Source organism: Quercus suber, unplaced genomic scaffold (genome assembly GCF_002906115.3).
Source record: "Quercus suber isolate HL8 unplaced genomic scaffold, Cork oak 2.0 scaffold_308, whole genome shotgun sequence".
Taxonomy (NCBI): domain Eukaryota; kingdom Viridiplantae; phylum Streptophyta; class Magnoliopsida; order Fagales; family Fagaceae; genus Quercus; species Quercus suber.
Genome location: NW_027069764.1, coordinates 643,031 through 664,006, shown reverse-complemented (window position 1 = coordinate 664,006; position 20,976 = coordinate 643,031). Strand labels below are relative to the sequence as shown.

Here is a 20,976-nt window from a genome sequence, read left to right as displayed (position 1 = left end):
CATAGAATGTGACATAATTGTCAATGAAGTAACTCTTTTTTTCTACATAAACCTCTTCTCCCAAATTATCAATATTATTAAAGTATTTTTTGTTGTTGGATAATATTGTTAAAGTTATTTAGTAGTAAATTCCTTCTACATTATAGCATTCTTTTGTTAAGGGCTTTAAGAGCATGCAACTTTAGCTTTACACATTTGATCTTATAGATAGGGCTTTATAATTTATAGAGGCACTCTCTTCTACTCTCAGAGAGAGAGAATGGATTGAAATGGACCCAATGGACTTAACGGACCTAAATGGATCAAATGGACTGAGCTGACTGAATAAATTGAAATGCTACATTGATATTGCTCAATAGAATTAGACCGAAATGAATTAAATGGACCGAACTAATTGAATGAACTAAAATCCTACACTGATATTGCTCAATAAGATTGTAGTGATAATAAACGTTACACTTAAGCTTTTAAATATTATATAAATGATATGTGTATAGGACTATGACGCTATATATGTGGATGAAACAATGTAAAGTGAAAGATTATTGCACTGTAAATGCATGCTTAATGAATCTTCTTTCATATCTTGGATAAATACTAGCTACACAACCAAAAAAAGAAAAAGAAAAAAAAAAGGATAAGTACTAGCTATGATGTAAAAACAACAATAGAATAAAAACTTAAGCACTTCGATATGAGATGAAGGGGAAAAAAAAACTCAGTGACTCATAGAAGTGTGTTAGGCTGATTCACCATTGTTGCAAATATCTTGAATTAGCAATGTCAAGTTCAGTTGAGAAGATCCCCCATCTTCAACAGAACTTTTTGCCACCTCGCCAAGCTCTCTAGCTCGTTTCCTCCTCTCTTCTCTTTCCTCTCCTTCATCCATTAGCCTATCTATCGCCCCCTTGACATCTTCTTTCTTCACCAACACCCCAATCTTCTCTTCCTCACCCCACTGTACAGGATCCTCCACCCCAACACTCACAGCAATTTTTAGTACATGTACTACTAATTTCTCATTGAGAAACTGGTCCCCAAATAGAGGCCAACTAAGCATTGGCACCCCAGCACATATTGCTTCTATGGTTGAATTCCAACCGCAATGCGTTAAGAACCCTCCAATTGAAGAATGTGATAAGATGAGCAACTGTGGAGCCCAACCCCAAATCAAAAGGCCTCTCCCTTTGATCCTTTCTTCAAACCTCTCTTCTAAAATCCACTTTTCCAACTCTTCTGACTTATTTTCTCCCTTTATAACCCAAATGAATGGTCTCTTTGATGCTTCTAACCCCAATCCTAGCTCTACCAATTGGGAAGGTATTAGATTACACAGGCTTCCAAGGCACACATAGACTACTGAGCAGGGTTCCTGAGAATCAAGCCACTTCATGCATTGATGCTCTCCAATGGAGGCCTTGTTACCTCTCTCGGCCTTATCTAAGTGGTCCTTATTGCAAAGTGAAACAGGGCCAATACACCAGACTTTATCTTCTCTTACTTTCTTATATTCTTTGACATATGCTGGCTCCAACTCCTCAAAGGAATTTACAATGACCCCATATGATGATGCTAAGTCAGTTGCTACCATTTGCTCACAAAGTTCTTCCATTCTTGAATCTCTGGAAAAAGATAATTGGGATTTAGTAAATTCAACATGGTCAGGCAAGCCAGGAACGACCATGTATTCTGACTCGGAGGATATCCTCTCGAAAACCTTGTGAGCTCTTAAGTTGTGCCAGCACAAGAGAGAGAAGCAGCATACTCCGACGAAAGAAATCCTTGGAATGTGAAACTTGAGAGCAATATCAGCTGTCCACGCCAAGGTCATGTCTGAGATAATGCAGCTTGGTCGAGGTGCCAGCTTCTCAAATAACTCTTCCACTGGCTGTTGTAGCATGCTAGTTGAACTGAAAAACTTTGTGCCCAATTCTAGTGAAGGTAGCTTGTCAAGATTGTCACACCCTTCTGGTATTCCTGCCTCTTCACATGGAAATTGAAGCGGGATTACTTGGATTTGGAGCCCAGATTCAACAGCACGAGCTAAACTTGTTTCAAAACGGGCTGCGTTATGCGTTGTGGTGATTACAGAGACAGGTACACCTCTTTGTGCCAACAATTTGGCAACGTCTATCATAGGAATCATGTGGCCTTGGGCCATGAGAGGAAACAAGATAAAGTGAAGTGGCTGGGATTGAGAAGCCATGGCAAGCAACTAGGGGTAGACGAATAAAGAGACTGAAATACAGTTATTTACCATATAAGCTTCTCTTTCTTGTACATAATAGTGAGATTTAAACTAGAGAGACACCCCATTGGCGCCTTACTGGTGATGCCAGAGCTTACATAAGCTGATAAGCATATTGGTTTATTCTGAGAGATTATGTGGTTCAAAGGTTGCATAGTTTCTTGTGGATAATATGAACCATCACCTCGATTGAAAACTGAAGTAGTGTACGTCTCTCCCATGTAGATTGAGCAAAGAAAATATCATAGTAGAGAATAGACCACGGTGGTCGTGAATATTGAGAGAGAGTTGGGTGCTTGCTGTCCATAATTTTAAGGAAAAAAAGCCAAAACTAATAGACAAAGTGACAACGATAAACGATGGATCGTTTGTGGAGGAATGACAGCCAGTTTTATGTATTAACAGAATTATTTTATAAAAAATAAAATAAAATTAGGGTACTACCAAAGTGGTGGGCTAATTATGAATATAGCTAATCGACATGCCATTTCTAATAATGGTAAATGTTTTTTTGCACAAGGTTGAATTGTACATTTTGTCACCAAAATTTAAAATGTTGTAATTTAGTCTTAAATATTTTAAAGATATCAATTTTATCATTTTGTCCGTTTGATGTTAAAAGGATTATATATCCCATGGATGAAGTGGTGAAGCTACGAGTTAAAAATGTAGGATGCTTAGAATAAATATACTAAGAGATAAATCGAAAAAAATTATTTATATATTTTTAAAATTTCAAGGATCTAATATTGATACTTTTTAAAGTTTTCAAAGATGAAATTAAAACCTTTTAAATTTGAGGAAAAAAAAATCAAACCGAAACCAAAATTTATATAGGAAAAGCATATCTTAAATTTTAAATAAATTAATTGCAAACTAACACGATACGTGAAAAAATTTAATATATTATTATTTTATAAGAAATGTAAAATTTGTATTTAAAATTGTGTTCTATTTTTATAAGTTTTAGATAATTGAACATATAATGTATTTTGCATTCAACAAAAATTCGTAGTGATATAGATGGAGTAGATGTTATTAAAATGACTTTTTTCAAACGTACCATGATATGTTGACTAATTTGAACATTTCTAAAAATATTGAAAAAAATTTGTATACTCCCATTCCATGAAACACATGTATCATGGTATTAAGTTTAAAATATTATATAGGTTTATAATTGTAGCATTTTTTTCTCCAAATATAAATATAATTTCTATATTATTGAAACTTGAATTTTAAGGTAATCCCGTGAATTTTTATCATTTTATTTCTTTTTTGGGGGGGGGGGGGGCATATCTCTAATTTCAATGTCTATTTTATTTGTAGTTTTTAGCCCAAAACTAAAGAGTAATTTGGCCAAAATAGAACAAAAATTCATACATTTCAACCTAAAAATTAAGAAAAATAAATAATCTTTAAGCCATAACTGAAAATGAAATATACAAAAAAGAATCAATTTACGGCCCAATTAATCCAAAATTGATCAAACTGGACTGAAATTAACTGAATGGGCTGAATTAAATTAAAATAGACTGAAATGTTACATTGTTGCTGATGTGATTTAAATGGATTGCATCGATAATAATATTATAAAGACAAAATAAAATAAAAAGATGATTTAGAAAATATGAGAAAAGTATATCAACTTCTTTCAAACTTCTCAAGAAGAAAAACATCTTTCATTCATATATATGGCATCTCACTTGGACACACCGCAACAGAGAAAAAGAAAAGGGGTGTGAATATTTTTGGGTAAAGAATTCTTTGACTACCTAATGTCTCAAAAGAGAGGTAAAGAGCTGAATTCTCATTGAAAAATGACAATAATCATTTATTGATTTAAGGCTATTGGCCAGGGTACCAGGTGGTCACGTATAATAATTACTGGCGGGTTACTTGCAGAGTAAAAGGTGCTTCTTGGGTTCTTATAAATCTATATAATACATCAAAGTGAAGGAAAAATAAAATATCTAAAATTCTAGTTAGATTTTATATACTCTAATTTAATTTTATACCAAGTCTTCTTTTTAATTAACTTACTCTTAAACCATATAAAACTGACTCTTGTCCATCTTAAACTGTTAATACAAAATTTCTTACCAAACTCATTATTAATTCTTGTAAAAATTATGATTTAAAAAAAAATTCATATACAAATTTCAATGGATCATTTTATCGTATTCTAAAAAATTAATTGTTCATTTTCAATATATTTTCATAACAACTAAATTTTCATGACTTATTTGAAAAATGTAAACATTATATAAATTCATTTTATCACAATAACATAAATTACATTAAAGAAGTAAGAAAATATAGTATTCTTCTTTTTTCCCCCTTTAAGTATTCAAAAATGAATAACTTGCCATACTCTACCAAATAATATTGTTACAAAGTTTTTTTAAGAGTAGACAAAAATATAAAAAATGAACATTTGTATGGTATTCAACTTCAATACGAAGTTTAATATGTTTCTAATTATTATTTTTTATATTCACCCATGTTTACATATGAGATTATAAGAATCAAATTTTGGAGTGAAAACTTGCCAGTCTAGATTAGAAAGATTTTGGTCTTCACTTATAAGATTTAAAAGAAAATTCTATCCATAAGATGGTCCCTCCATTTTATAACAGATTGAGAGGATAATTTTTTTAAGATAAATAAGAAGATAGAGTTTTTTTTGTTTTTTTTTTGTTTTAGATGATTATAATTAATGGAAAAGGATCATATTCATACCTTATCATAAATAGTGACACTTACATATTTGGGATGCTAGTGGTGAACCCTTCAATATTAGCCAATAGGCCTAATAAAAGTTATTATAGGATAAAACTTAGTTACAACTTTTAGGTGTAGGACATTTAGTTTCCAATTAATTTCAAATTCATGACTACATTGACAATGCAGAGCAAACAATTTTATCTTTCCCAATAAAAATTTTAAATTCAATACACATGTTTAAATTTAATTCAAAATTATAAGTCACTGCACCTACAGAATTGTACATATGTTCTATCTAATAAGTTATAATATTACACCAACAAATGAAGGCAACAAGTTGATAATGAGTTATGATCACAACCAAAAAAAAAAAAAAAAGGAAAGTTCGCAAGCTACTTATATTTTGGATAGTGCAGCCACAAATGTCTCATGACTTAGGCTTAAGTCCCATGGATAGTTTCCTAATATCTTCAATTAACAATGCAATGTCAAGGTAAGAAGACCCTCCTTCTTCTATTGCTATTTTTGCCATCTCTGCAAGCTTTCTTGCTCTCTCTCGTCTATCTTCCCTTTCTTTCCCTTCAGTCATTATCTTTCCTAAAGCATCCCTAACTTCCTCCCTCTTCACCAATATCCCAAACTTCTCTTCATCCCCTAAAGGAATAGCAATTTCAGCCCCCACTTTCTCACCAATCTTCAGTACTTGAACAACTAACTTCTCATTAAAAAATTGGTCAGCAAACATAGGCCATGTTACCATTGGCACACCAGAACAAACCGCTTCTAGCATTGAATTCCAACCACAATGTGTCAAAAATCCTCCAATTGCAGGGTGTGACAAGATTAGTACTTGTGGAGCCCAACCCCGGATCAAGAGGCCCCTCCCTTTTGTCCTCTCTTCAAAGCCATCCTCAATTATCCACTTCTCAATCTCCCCATTTTTATCTTCTCTAATCACCCAGATGAATGGCTGTTCACACGCTTCTAAGCCTAACCCAAGCTCTATCAGTTGTAACAATGTAAGGCGAGAAAGACTTCCAAGACAAGCATAAACAACAGAGTTCTGAGGCCACAAGTCAAGCCAGTTGAGGCACTGGTTTTCATCAATTGAGGACTTGTTACCTCTCTGAGCCTTGTCCAAGTCTGCCTTGTTGGAAAGTGACACCGGCCCAATACACCAAACTTTATCTCCCTTTGCCTTGCGATACCCTTTAACATATTCTGGTTCCAATTCAACAAAACTATTAACCACCACCCCATAAGCTCCTTCTTCAGAAGCATTTATCTTTTCATGAAGATCTTTGAAATCCTTCAAGCTTGTATTCAAGTTCGTAGGTAACTGTGCTCTAGTTAATTCAATTCGATCAGGCAAACCAGGAACAACAAAAGGCTCTAAATCAGAGACACTAGCACTCTCATTGACCTTGGATGCAAGTATACTATGACCACATAAGAGATTAAAACAACTTGTTCCATCAAATAAAATTCTTGGTATATGAAACTTGGTAGTAATGTCACCTGTCCAAGCAAGATTCTTATCAGCTATTATGCAGCTTGGACTAGGTTCCATCTCTTCGAGTAATTGTTCTAGTGGTTGTTGTAGCTTACTAACAGCATCAAAGAAGTTCCTAAATAAGCCACGCGAGGGGACTGTATCGATGTTTTCACATCCTTCTGGCAAGCCAGCCTCATGGAGTGGCAACTGGAGTTGGACTAGTCGAATAGGGAGTCCAGAATCAATGGCACGGTTGATGATTGATTTGATTCGGATGACATTAAGAGGTGTGGTTACAATCGTGATGATAACACCACGTTGTGCAAATAGTCTGGCCATGTCAGTTGTGGGAATAAGGTGTCCTGGGCACGGTAGCGGTACCATAACAAAGTGAAGCTGGTGGGATTGAAATGCCATTGATGTTTTTGTGAGCTAGTGTTGGAGAAATTGAAATGGCTGAGGTTCAAGTTTATTAGATGAATAATACTATAGAGGTTCTTTTTGTGCCTCTTTAGTATTATTCTTATTACTTGTTTATATTATCTGCTAATCGTGCAGATGACGTACGTGATGAGCATACCGATGACTAATATACAATATCATGCTTTTATATGTCGACCATGACTTTTATGTCTTTTGGCTTCGTGTTTTGGTCGCTGAAGAAGAGCAAGTTGCAATTGATTGCCAGTCTTTCTTTCTTTCTTCTCCTTTTTTTTTTTTATAGAAGCAAATTGCCAATGTTTAAGGCTACTGCTTTTAAGGAAATGATTTGTTTATAAGCTAATTGTGCCCTTAATATGGAGTTGAATGGGGTCCTATATTTTAATTAGCGAGGTTTTGATTAATGGGTGCTTTGTACACACAAGAAACTAATTATAAATAAATAAAAAGGTAGAAATGTATTTTTGTTCTCTACCTTTTGACTATATTTTCATTTTGGTCCTTACTTTTTAATTTTACTATATTTAGTCTTTAAAATAAAAATGCATTTTATTTAGGTCTTTATCATCATCTCACTAATAAAAATTGTTACATAGTAGACAAAGTGTACAATTAGCATATTAAATATTGATGTGACTATTAAAATAATATTAAAAAATATTTTGTATTTTTTAAATACCTAGTAAGCATTTTAATTATATAAAAAAAAAATTCATGGCTAAAAATGGTTCAACTCCCCATAAAAAGTCAATTGATTCCATAATAAATTTCAATCTACTCATTAATTAAGGGGACCCAACTAACATTACGTGGAGCAAACTTAATGTTGAATTGAACAAGATTTACAACAAGTATGTTTTATAATTGATAGATGTGAACACACCGAACTAAGATTATGCCAATTGATGAATAAAAATAAATAAATAAATAAAAATAAAAAAGATTATGCCAGTTGTCACCTAACAAAAAAAAACAAAACCCAGATCCCAAAAAAAAAAACGTAAAGTTCTTTTTAATAATTTGAGTATATGACTATGGCACTAAGTACTTGTTGGTGAAACAATGGGAAGTGAAAGATTATTGCACTGTAATCTTCTTTCATATCTAGGATAAGCATCAGCTATGATGTAAACAAATTACCTACAAGAAATTGTGCACTTCACATTAGATGGCCATCACTTATAGAAGTGTGTTAGACTGATTTGCCATATTCTGCTTGTTGCATATATCTTGAATTAGCAGTGTCAAGTTCAGGTAAGAAGATCCCCCAAATTCAACAGCTATCTTCGCAATCTCCCCAAGCTCTCTAGTCCTTTTCCTCCTCTCTTCTCTTTCCTCTCCTTCATCCATTAGCCTGTCTATGGCCTCCTTAACATCTTCCTTCTTCATCAACACCCCAATCTTGTCCTCCTCACCCCACTGTAAAGGATCCTCCACCCCAACCCTCACACCAATTTTTAGTACTTGCACTATTAATTTCTCATTGATAAACTGGTCTCCATATAGTGGCCAAGTTAGCATTGGCACCCCAGCACATATTGCTTCTATGGTTGAATTCCAACCACAATGTGTTAAGAACCCTCCAACTGAAGGATTTGATAATATGAGTAACTGTGGAGCCCAACCCCAAATCAAAAGGCCTCTCCCTTTGATCCTTTCTTCAAACCTCTCTTCCAAAACCCACTTTTCCAATTCTTTTGACTCATTTCCTTCCCTTATAGCCCAAATGAATGGTCTGTTTGACGCTTCTAAACCCAACCCAAGCTCTATCAATTGCGAAGGTGTTAGGTTACATAGGCTTCCAAGGGAGACATAGACTACAGAACAGGGCTCCTGAGAATCAAGCCACTTCATGCATTGATACTCTTCAATAGAGGCCTTGTTACCTCTCTCAGTCATATCTAAGCGATCCTTATTGCAAAGCGAAACAGGGCCAACACACCAGACTTTATCTTCCCATGCTTTCTTGTATTCTTTGACATATGCTGATTCCAACTCTTCGAAAGTATTTACAATGATCCCATATGAGGCTGAGTCAGCTGCTGCTATTTGCTCACTAAGTTTCTTCATTCTTGAATCTCTAGGAAAAGGTATTTGGGATTTAGTAAATTCAACATGGTCAGGCAAGCCAGGCACGACAAAATACTCTGACTCGGAGGATACCTTCTCTTGAGCCTTGTGAACACGTAAATTGTGAAAGCACAAGAGACAAAAGCAACTTCCTCCGAGGAAAGAAATCCTTGGAATGTGAAATTTGCGAGCAATATCACTTGTCCACGGCAAGCACATGTCGGAGATTATGCAGCTTGGCTGTGGTGTCAGCTTCTCAAACAAATCTTCCACTGGCTGATGTAGCATGCATGTTGAAGTGAAGAAATTCGTGCCCAACTCTAATGAAGGCAGCTTGTCAAGATTGTCACACCCTTCTGGTATTCCTGCCTCTTCACATGGAAATTCAAGTGGGATCACTCGGATTTGGAGCCCAGATTCAATAGCACGAGCTAAACATGTTTCGAAACGGGCTTCGTTATGTGTTGTGGTGATCACGGTGACAACCACACCTCTTTGTGCCAACAATTTGGCAATGTCTATCATAGGAATCATGTGGCCTTGAGCCATGAGAGGAAACAAAATAAAGTGAAGCTGTTGGGATTGAGAAGCCATGGGCATGATCTAGAGGTAGACAAATTAAGTGACCGACACATACATACATATATATAATACCAGATAAGCTTCTCTTTATTGAGTAAGTTTTGCTTGTGATGCAAGAGAATACATAAGCATATTAATTGGTTTATTCGATGTGGACCTCATAGGTAGAACTTAGAAGTAGTTTCTTGTGGATAATAATAATAATAATAATAACCCTTTGCCATCTCCATTGAATACTGAAGGCAGTAGCTTGAAAGGAACAATGCTAAAGAAAGTAGAGAACGGACCACCGAGTTAAAGAGGGCTGGTTGCTTTTGCCTTCCGTCATTGGTTTTGGAGAGCAAAATGACAAAACGAAACGGTTTTTGGAAAATAAGACAAACCGTTTTTGAGAAAACGACAACCATTTTATTTATTTACTTTTTTTTTTTTTGGGTTGTCTATTTATTTAACTTTTTAGGCGTGGCCAGTGGGCACGGGACAGTGGACACCCATTTAATTTTATCAAGAAAAACAAAGCCAAAATGGTGGGCTGCTTTAAGAGAGAAATTTGGAACTCTTTAGTGCCAAATTATAACATGACAACTGGTTGGCATCTTATTTTCAAAACATTTTGGATTTAAATCTCTCTTTTCATTCTATCTATTGCATTATTGTACTAATTCATCATCTCTAACTCCGAGTCACTCATAACTATAAACATATACAAACCACTATACTCCGAATCACTCATAACTATAAACATATACAAATTACTATGGGATGACACGGTTGATTTTGGCACTAAAAATTGCCAAAATTCTTGTTTTATCAATTCCCTATATAATTGAAAAATTGCATTAAAATGTTTTAAACAATAAAAAATTCTCAAAAGAAAATTCCCCATATAACATCTATATTTATATAATATCTAAAAACTAAAGCATAGCATTAATTGTTGATATACTCCCATTGAGCAACATCAACATAGCATTTTGGTCCATTCCGTCCATTTTGGTCAATTTCGGTCCATTTGGTCCAATTCGGTCCACCTTGGTCAATTCAATGCATTTCGGTTCACTGTAGTCCATTTTGGTCTATTTAGTCCATTTGGATCCACTTTGGTTTATTTTGGTCCAATTCAGTCTATTTCTATTCATTGGGGTTAATTCGGTCCATTTTGGTCTTATTCAGTCTACTTTAGTCTATTCAGTCCACTTAAGTCCATTTTAAGAAAAGTTTGGGACTAACACATAAATCTCATCTACTAATATCATTCTTCACTTAACAAAAAAAAAATATTCAAAATTTCCATATATGACTAGCATAACTTAAAAAGTACGTCAAAACGTTAAACAATAAAAATTGTAAATGCTTTATCAATTCCCATATTGAACTTATGAAGTATCATTTTCGCAGTATACCAGTTCATTGACATAACACCTATAATACTTTTCTAAGTATATATATATGACGCGGTTGGTACATTTTAAAATTTTCAAGGACTAAATTAACTTAAGTGTGTATATCTCAATTTATTAACAAATACACACTAAAAAAGTTTAGAATATATAAGAAATGAATATACCATTAATAGAAGACGGAGTTTAGCAACAAAATTGGTTGTAGCTTAAGGTTACAACTTTCTTTAAAAAAAATTAACATATTACTACATATTTTAATAATCTAACCATTGGATTGTATATTGGTTATGCTCTTAATACATATGTCAAATTTTATGCCAATCAAATATTATTTTGCATAATTTTAAACTACAAAAATTTGCAATTTAAACAATTTATTAATGACATAGCTATTAATCTATAATTTTCTAGAAAGTTTGTAAGCATGAAAGATATAAGAAGAAAATGTAATCCAATGGTAGATTTGTCAAAATTCACCATCCAATAAAAAGATATTGAGTAAAGTTTGGTAGCAAAATTTTGTCCTTAATAGAAAGCAAAAATAGTGGAGTTTTTAGCAATAAAAATTGCAAACCATAAATTTAGTTACCATAATGACAAAATAGTTGTTTTTTTTTTTTTTTTTTTGGATGAGAATATGGAGAATGTGGTACAAAAAATTTGTATCAATGATAAATACTAACCGTTATACAACAAAGATGTCCTGTCAAGCTGTTGCATAGCCGCATGCTATATTTAAATTGCACTTGATTGCCCCATTTTTTTTTTTTTACAAAAAATGGGAGAGTGGATTTGAATTCAAGTTTTTTTATATGGGAGAATTAAGCAATGTCGGAAAATTACATGACTCATGACGCTTATAATGTATATTTCGGGAGATTAAATTCTATAAGGATGTGGTGTAAAACTCATGTTTTACCCCTTCAATCTCAACATGTCATATCATCTTATCACATATTTAAGAATAAACACAATCACACTCAATCAATTCTAATATCCATATATAAATCCAACCAAATTGGAAATCTTTCAAGATGTTATTAAGTATGGTAAGATGTATTGAATTTTAAGTAAAATGCTGATGTGGCAATCACTTATTAGATGGTGTAAAACATGAGTTCTACATCTCATCCTTATAGAATTTAATCTCATATTTCGGATATGCATAAAAGAGCTTCTTTCCAACCTCATAGCAAATACCAACTATGATGTCACTGTCGGTGATAGACTACTAGGAATATCCTTTGAGACTAGGATGCGCTAGTTGTGATACCTAAGTTACAAAACTTGCTAATATTTAAAAAAAAAAAAAAACTTGGTAATATAACGGACAGCAAAAAGCAGTTAAAAATGAAATGAAGAAAATCCCTCCGTGACTTTTACATTGATACATTAGTTTGGATTTCCACCACTTGCTTGTTCCACGATATGTTCGATTAGAAGTTTTATGTTGACATCAGAAGACCCCCCTTCTTCCACAGCTCCCTTTGCTATCTGACTGAGCTCTTTGGCTCTTTTTTGTCTTGCTTCTCTTTCCTCTCCTTCATCCATCAGCCTATCTATGGCCATCTTAATGTCTTCCTTTGTCGCCAACACACCAATCTTCTCCTCCTCCCCCCACTTCAAAGGATCCTCAACCCCAATACTAAAACCAATTTTTAGTACTTGTACAACAAATTTCTCATTCAAAAATTGGTCTGCAAATAAGGGCCAAGTAAGCATTTGAATGCCTGCACATATCCCCTCTAAAGTTGAATTCCAACCACAATGTGTTAGGAACCCTCCAATAGCAGGGTGTGACAGTATAAGTACTTGCGGCGCCCAACCTCGAATTATAAGGCCTCTTTCTTTGATCCTTTCCTCAAATTGGTCTTCTGCAATCCAATTTTCCAATTCTTGCAACTTATCTCCCCCCTTTATAACCCAAATGAATGGTCTTTTTGATGCTTCTAAGGCCAACCCAAGCTCTATCAATTGGGAAGATATTAGATTGCAAAGGCTTCCAAGGCAAGCGTAGACTACAGAGTTTGGTTCCCTTGAATCAAGCCATTTCAAGCACTGGTGCTCATCAATTGAGGCCTTGTTCCCTCTCTGAGCCTTATCCAAGTCGTTTTTGTTGCATAGTGAGACAGGGCCAACACACCAAACTTTGTCCATTCTTGCCTTCTTGTACTCTTTGATATACCAAGGCTCCAACTCTTCAAATGTATTCATAATTATCCCATAGGATGCCATTTCAGCTTCCATCATTTGTACGTTAAAATCTTTCAGTCTTGTAGCGCGGGCTCCCGGTAACTGGGCTTTTGTTACTTTAATTTCAATCTGGTCAGGCAAGCCAGGCAGAACAAAGTACTCAGTTTCGGAGGATATACTCTCAAGAAGCTTGGAAATGTACAAACTACGCATGCAAAAGAGACAGAAGCAACATGTTCCATGGAAAGAAATCCTTGGAATATGAAACTTGCTAGCAAGATTCATTGTCCATGGCAAAGTCATGTCAGAGATGATGCATCTTGGCCGGGGTGTCAGCCTTTCGAACAATTTCTCAACTGGCTGTTGCAGCATGCAAGTTGCAGTGAAGAAATTAAAGATCAAGTCTGGCGAAGGTAGCATGTCGATATTCTCACACCCTTTTGGTAATCCTGCTTCTTCACTTGGAAACTCGAGTTGAATTACGTGGATTTGGAGCCCAGAGTCGACAGCACGAGCAAGAATCGTTTCGAAACGGGTTGCGTTATGTGGGGTTGTGATTACAGTGATTATCACACCTTGTTGAGCTAACAGTCTAGCAATGTCCATCATGGGGATCATGTGGCCTTGGGCCATTAAAGGAAACAAGACAAAGTGAATCTGGTGGGCTTGGGAAGCCATGGCAATTGGGGGGATAGACTGAGAGTTTGTTCCATAAAGTAGGCTCCTAGTTTCTTTTAAATATGACAAAAGACATGGCACCTGCTTATGATGTAAGAGCCTACATAAGCATTTTGGCTTATTCGGAGATGATGAGGTTAGAGATAGAACTTACAATTCTGTGGATACAGTTTACTTCTGCGGGCTGTCATTCTGTGGATACAGTTTACTTCTGCGAGCCATGAGAGGAAACAAAATAAAGTGAAGCGGTTGGGATTGAGAAGCCATGGGCATGATCTAGAGGTAGACAAATTAATTGACCGACACATACATACATACATATATAATACTAGATAAGCTTCTCTTTATTGAGTAAGTTTTGCTTGTGATGCAAGAGAATGCATAAGCATATTAATTGGTTTATTCGATGTGGACCTCATAGGTAGAACTTAGAAGTAGTTTCTTGTGGATAATAATAATAATAATAACCCTTTGCCATCTCCATTGAATACTGAAGGCAGTAGCTTGAAAGGAACAATGCTAAAGAAAGTAGAGAACGGACCACCGAGTTAAAGAGGGTTGGCTGCTTTTGCCTTCCGTCAATGGTTTTGGAGAGCAAAATGACAAAACGAAACGGTTTTTGGAAAGTAATTCAAACCGTTTTTGAGAAAACGACAACCATTTTATTTATTTACTTCTTTTTTTTGGGTTGTCTATTTATTTACTTTTTTGGCGCGGCCAGTGGGCACGGGACAGTGGACACCTATTTAATTTTATCAAGAAAAACATAGCCAAAATGGTGGGCTGCTGTAAGAGAGATTGGAACTCATTAGTGCCAAATTAACATGACAACTGGTTGGCATCTTATTTTCAAAACATTTTGGATTTAAATCTCTCTTTCCATTCTAACTATCGCATTATTGTGCAAATTCATCATCTCTAACTTCGAATCACTCATAACTATAGACATATACAAACCACTATGGGTGACACGGTTGATTTTGATGGTAAAGATTGCCAAATTTCCTGTTTTATCAATTCCCTGTATAATTGAAAAATTGCATCAAAATGTTTTAAAAAATAAAAATTCTCAAAAGAAAATTCCCCATATAACATTTATATCTTTATATATAAAAGCGGCTATGCTGCGCTACAGTGCTTCGGCACTATGCACTTAGTGTGTTTGCATTGTGCAAGCACTGTAGTGGCAAAAGTGCTTTAGTGAGGTAACCCTTTTTTTTTTCTTTTTCTTTTTTCTTTTTTCAGTCTTCTGTTTGTATTTTTTTCCTTTTATATATATTGTTGTACTGACATAACAAATTTCACAATTATTAAAGTGTCAATTTCTTATAAGTCAAAATAAAATAATAAAATATGAAATTGTGACCAACCACAACTGAAAATAAATATTTTGTGAAAAGCGGCAATGCTGCTACAGTTTGCACTGTTCATCTACAGTGTCATTTTGGTATGCCGCTACATTACTTTGGCACTGTGCACTCAGTGTGTTTGCGTTGTGCAAGCACTGAAGCGGCAACAGTGCTTTGGTTTCGTGAGTCCTTTTTTTTTTTCTTTTCCTTTTTTCTTTTTTCTTTTTTTTCTTCGATTTGTTTTGTGCTTTTTGTTTTTTTGTCTTTTCTTTTTTCTTTATATACAGTGCTTTTGGTTTAGTTAACCAGCACCATAGCTACAGTCCTTAAAAAAAAAATTTCTTTTAAATATTTATGTAAGCTGGTATATATATTGTTATACTGACGCAACAAATTTCACAATATTTTCACAATTATTGACCGAAACTGTAGCTACAGTGCCTAAAGCTTTTTTTTTCCCAAATAATCGGTTTGTGTGTGTGTGTGTGTGTGTGTGTTTTTTTTTTTCTTTTTAAATATTTATGTAAGCTGGTATATATATTGTTATACTAACACAACAAAGCGTTGTAGCACTGTAGCTACAACAATGCTTTTGGTTTAGTTACCAACACTGTAGCTACAGTGCCTAAAGTTTTTTTTTTTTTTCATCAATAATCGGTTTGTGTTTTTTTTTTTTTTCTTTTTAATATTTATGTAAGCTAGTATATAAAAGTGTACCTCACTAATTGAATAAACCAAAAAAAAACACTATTCGTGAGGCTTTTTCTCTTTTTATATAGTTAATAGATATGCCAGCTTACATAAATATTTTTAAAAAAAATCCGAAACTTGGAAAAAAAAAAAAAAAAAACTTTAGGCAATGTAGAAATTAATGTTAAAATGCTGTGGACTTAGCATTTTTTTATTTGATCATAAGAAACTGAGATCTCAACAATTGTGAAAATATTGTGATAACAATAAGTGTTATAACATTTTCTCAAAACATTTATTTTTAGTTGTGGTTGGTTACAGTCTCATATTTTATTTCGACTTGTAAGAAATTGACAAGTTAATAATTGTGAAAATATTGTGAAATTTGTTGTGTCAGTATAACAATATATATACCATCTTACATATATATTAAAAAAAAAAAAAAAAACTAGGCACTGTAGCTAACGTGCCAGTTGAATAAACCAAAAACATTACACAATAAGTGTTGTAACATTTTCTCAAACATTTATTTTTAGTTGTGGTTAGTCATAGTCTTATATTTTATTATTTTATTTCGACTTGAAAGAAATTGACACATCAATAATTGTGAAAAATATTGTGAAATTTGTTATGTCAGTATAACAATATATATACTAGCTTACATAAATATTTAAAAAAAAAAAAAACACAAACCGATTACTGGAAAAAAAAAAAAAACCTTTAGGCACTGTAGCTATCGTGCCAATTGAATAAACTAAAAGCACTACACAATAAGTGTTGTACATTTTCTCAAAACATTTATTTTAGTTGTGATTGGTCATAGTCTCATATTTTATTATTTTATTTTAACTTGTAAGAAATTGACATGTCAACAATTGTGAAAATATTATGAAATTTGTTGTATCAGTATAATAATATATATACCAGCTTGCATAAATATTTAAAAGGAAAAAAAAACTGTAACTACTGTAGCTATAGTGCCACGTGGCACTGTAGTTACTGTTCCAAACTTGGGAAAAAAAAAAAGTGGCTCACGAAACCAAAGTCTTGTATCTACAGTGTTTTAGCGCATTCACGCACGTCAATAATTGTGAAAATATTATAAAATGTGTTTTGTTAGTATACATATATATATTAGCTTACCTAAATATTTAAAAGGAAAAAAAAAAACACAAACCAATTACTTTAAAAAAAAAAAAAACCGTAGCTATTGTAGAAGTGGCACTGTAGTTATTGTTCAAAACTTGGGGGAAAAAAAAAAAGTGGCTCACGAAACCAAATCANCTTTTTTTTTTCTTTTTTCCCCCCCCCCCCTTTCAAGTATGCCAGTTGGTTTGAGCTTTGTTTTTGTTTTTTTTTAAATATTTTTATATGTTTACTTTGTACTTGCAATGCAAGTTTACATTATAAATACACAAAAGTGGTTAATCTTATACACATTTGCACAAAAAAGGGTAAATTTTGTACAAATTTTGTAAATATGTACAAAATTTGCCAACTTTTTTTGTGTCTACAATATAAACTTACACTGTAATTAAGTACAATGTATACATAGAGATATTATGAAAATGTTGTGACGCATGTGTCAATTCCTTATGAGTCAAAATAAAATAAAATATTATACCAAGATCTAGCACAACTAAAAATGTCATGGCATTTTGTTGTTATTACAATATATTCACAACTATTGAGGTGTAAGTTATAGGTTAAAACAAAATAATAAAATATTGGACTAGGATCTGTCACGGTCTTATACGAATGAGATTAACTTTTTATGACATAATTATTTAAATTCTTAAAATTAATGTCTCTTTTGATTAATGTAAATCTCTATGTATTTAAAAAAAAATCAAATGATTTATATCTTTATTTTGTGATACAAATAAAATCTAAAATTTATCCTAATCACTACTTTTTTTTCCATGGCTAGCACGTGCCTTGCACGTGCTGCCCAAACTAGTTTATATAATATCTAAAAATTAAAGCATATCATTAACTGTTGATTTACTCTTATTGAGCAACATCAACATAGCATTTTGGTTAATTTTCGGTCTATTTGGTCCAATTCAGTCCACTTTGGTCAATTCATTTCATTTCGGTTCACTGTAGTCCATTTAGGTCTATTTGGTCCATTTCGGTCCACTTTCGTTTATTTTGCTCCAATTCCATCCATTTCTGTCCATTAGGGTCAATTCAGTCCATTTTGGTCTAATTTAGTTTACTTTGGCCTATTCAGTCCACTTAGGTCCATTTTAAGAAAAGTTTGGGACTAACACATAAATCTCATCTACTAATTTCATTTTTCACTTAACAAAAAAACAAATATTCAAAATTTCCATATGTGAGAAGTATAACTTAAAAAGTACAACAAAACGTTAAACAATAAAAATTGTAAATGCTTTATCAATTCCCATATTGAACTTATGAACTATCGTTTTCGTAGTATACCAGTTCATTGACATAACACCTATAATAATTTTCTAAGTATATATATGACACGGTTGGTACATTCTAAAATTTTCAAGGACCAAATTAACTGTGTATATCTCAACTTATTAACAAATACACACTAAAAAACTTTAGAATATATGAGAAATGAATATACCATTAATAGAAAGAAAGAGTTTAGCTACAAAATTGGTTTTAGCTTAAGGTGACAACTTCCTTTAAAAAAATTAACATTACTACATATTTTGATAATCTAATCGTTAGATTATATATTCTTTACTCTCTTAATACACATGTCAAATTTTGTGCCAATCAAATATTATTTTGCACAATTTTAAACTACAAAAGTTTGCAATTTAAACAATTTATTGACCTATAATTTTCTAGAAATTTTGCAAGCATGAAGGATATAGGAAGAAAATGTAATCCAATGATAGATTTGTCAAAATTCACCTCCAATAAAAAAATATTGAGTAAAGCTGTAATCTTAAGCTACAACTAATTTGGTAGCAAAATTTTGTCCTTGATAGAAAGCAAAAATGGTGAGTTTTTAACAATAAAAATGGCAGACCATAAATTTAGTTACCATAATGACAAAATAGTTTTTTTTTTTTTTTGGATGAGAAGATGGAAAAAGTGGTACAAAGAATTTGTATCAGTGATAAATACTAACCATTATGCAACAAAGATGTACTGTCAAGTTGTTGCATAGCTGCTTGCTATATTTAAAATGCGCTTGATTGCTCCACCCCGCAACACCCCCACCCCCCCCTGTTTTTTTTTTTTTTTTAAGATTTTTATATGTTTACTTTGTACTTGCAATGAAAGTTTACATTATAAATACACAAAAGTGGTTAATCTTATACACATTTGCACAAAAAAGGGTAAATTTTGTACAAATTTTGTAAATGTGTACAAAATTTGCCAACTTTTTTGTGTCTACAATATAAACTTACACTGTAATTAAGTACAATGTATACATAGAGATATTATGAAAATGTTGTGACGCATGTGTCAATTCCTTATGGGTCAAAATAAAATAAAATATTATACCGAGATCTAGCACAACTAAAAATGTTATGGCATTTTGTTGTTATTACAATATATTCACAACTATTGAGGTGAAAGTTATAGGTCAAAACAAAATAATAAAATATTGGACTAGGATCTATCACGGTCTTATACGAATGAGATTAACTTTTTATGACATAATTATTAAAATTCTTAAAATTAACGTTTCTTTTGATTAATGTAAATCTCTATGTATTTAAAAAAAATCAAATGATTTATATCTTTATTTTGTGATACAAATAAAATCTAAAATTTATCCTAATCACTACTTTTTTTTTTCCATGGCTAGCACGTGCCTTGCACGTGCTGCCCAAACTAATTTATATAATATCTAAAAATTAAAGCATATCATTAACTGTTGATTTACTCTTATTGAGCAACATCAACATAGCATTTTGGTCCATTCCATCCATTTTGGTTAATTTTCGGTCTATTTGGTCCAATTCAGTCCACTTTGGTCAATTCATTTCATTTCGGTTCACTGTAGTCCATTTAGGTCTATTTGGTCCATTTCGGTCTACTTTGGTTTATTTTGGTCCAATTCCATCCATTTCTGTCCATTAGGGTCAATTCAGTCCATTTTGGTCTAATTTAGTTTACTTTGGCCTATTCAGTCCACTTAGGTCCATTTTAAGAAAAGTTTGGGACTAACACATAAATCTCATCTACTAATTTCATTTTTCACTTAACGAAAAAACAAATATTCAAAATTTCCATATGTGAGTAGTATGACTTAAAAAGTACAACAAAATGTTAAACAATAAAAATTGTAAATGCTTTATCAATTCCCATATTGAACTTATGAACTATCGTTTTCGTAGTTCATTGACATAACACCTATAATAATTTTCTAAGTATATATATGACACGGTTGATACATTCTAAAATTTTCAAGGACCAAATTAACTGTGTATATCTCAACTTATTAACAAATACACACTAAAAAACTTTAGAATATATGAGAAATGAATATACCATTAATAGAAAGAAAGAGTTTAGCTACAAAATTGGTTTTAGCTTAAGGTTACAACTTCCTTTAAAAAAATTAACATTACTACATATTTTGATAATCTAATCGTTAGATTATATATTCTCTACTCTCTTAATACACATGTCAAATTTTGTGCCAATCAAATATTATTTTGCACAATTTTAAACTACAGAAGTTTGCAATTTAAACAATTTATTGACCTATAATTTTCTAGAAATTTTGCAAGCATAAAGGATATAAGAAGAAAATGTAATCCAATGATAAATTTGTCAAAATTCACCTCCAATAAAAAAATATTGAGTAAAGTTGTAATCTTAGGCTACAACTAATTTGGTAGCAAAATTTTGTCCTTGATAGAAAGCAAAAATGGTGAGTTTTTAACAATAAAAATGGCAGACCATAAATTTAGTTACCATAATGACAAAATAGTTTTTTTTTTTTTTTGGATGAGAAGATGGAAAAAGTGGTACAAAGAATTTGTATCAGTGATAAATACTAACCATTATGCAACAAAGATGTACTGTCAAGTTGTTGCATAGCTGCTTGCTATATTTAAAATGCACTTGATTGCTCCACCCCCCAACACCCCC

General features: G+C 32.8%; 4 protein-coding genes across 4 annotated transcripts; all 4 read right to left on the bottom strand.

The window, feature by feature from the left end:
* Positions 1-502: 502 nt before the first annotated feature.
* LOC111982929 (UDP-glycosyltransferase 73C11) lies at positions 503-2,544 on the bottom strand. Its single transcript, XM_024014575.2, has one exon. It carries the CDS (start codon positions 2,204-2,206, stop codon positions 740-742), a length of 1,467 nt encoding a protein of 488 aa, XP_023870343.1. The 5' UTR covers positions 2,207-2,544; the 3' UTR covers positions 503-739.
* A 2,429-nt stretch (positions 2,545-4,973) lies between these two features.
* On the bottom strand, positions 4,974-6,959 carry LOC111984523 (UDP-glycosyltransferase 73C5-like). Its single transcript, XM_024016188.2, has one exon. The coding sequence runs from the start codon at positions 6,885-6,887 to the stop codon at positions 5,403-5,405; it is 1,485 nt and encodes a 494-aa protein (XP_023871956.1). The 5' UTR covers positions 6,888-6,959; the 3' UTR covers positions 4,974-5,402.
* Positions 6,960-7,783: 824 nt separating this feature from the next.
* Positions 7,784-9,856, bottom strand: LOC112036411 (UDP-glycosyltransferase 73C11-like). Its single transcript, XM_024069243.2, has one exon. It carries the CDS (start codon positions 9,579-9,581, stop codon positions 8,091-8,093), a length of 1,491 nt encoding a protein of 496 aa, XP_023925011.1. The 5' UTR covers positions 9,582-9,856; the 3' UTR covers positions 7,784-8,090.
* A 2,425-nt stretch (positions 9,857-12,281) lies between these two features.
* Positions 12,282-13,886, bottom strand: LOC111983284 (UDP-glycosyltransferase 73C12). The gene has a single exon (XM_024014980.2). It carries the CDS (start codon positions 13,835-13,837, stop codon positions 12,359-12,361), a length of 1,479 nt encoding a protein of 492 aa, XP_023870748.1. The 5' UTR covers positions 13,838-13,886; the 3' UTR covers positions 12,282-12,358.
* Positions 13,887-20,976: the final 7,090 nt, after the last annotated feature.

Bases quoted from the DNA above. Each gene is read 5' to 3' on its own strand.
- LOC111982929 (XM_024014575.2), bottom strand. From the start codon at position 2,206: ATGGCTTCTCAATCCCAGCCACTTCACTTTATCTTGTTTCCTCTCATG.
- LOC111984523 (XM_024016188.2), bottom strand. From the start codon at position 6,887: ATGGCATTTCAATCCCACCAGCTTCACTTTGTTATGGTACCGCTACCG.
- LOC112036411 (XM_024069243.2), bottom strand. From the start codon at position 9,581: ATGCCCATGGCTTCTCAATCCCAACAGCTTCACTTTATTTTGTTTCCT.
- LOC111983284 (XM_024014980.2), bottom strand. From the start codon at position 13,837: ATGGCTTCCCAAGCCCACCAGATTCACTTTGTCTTGTTTCCTTTAATG.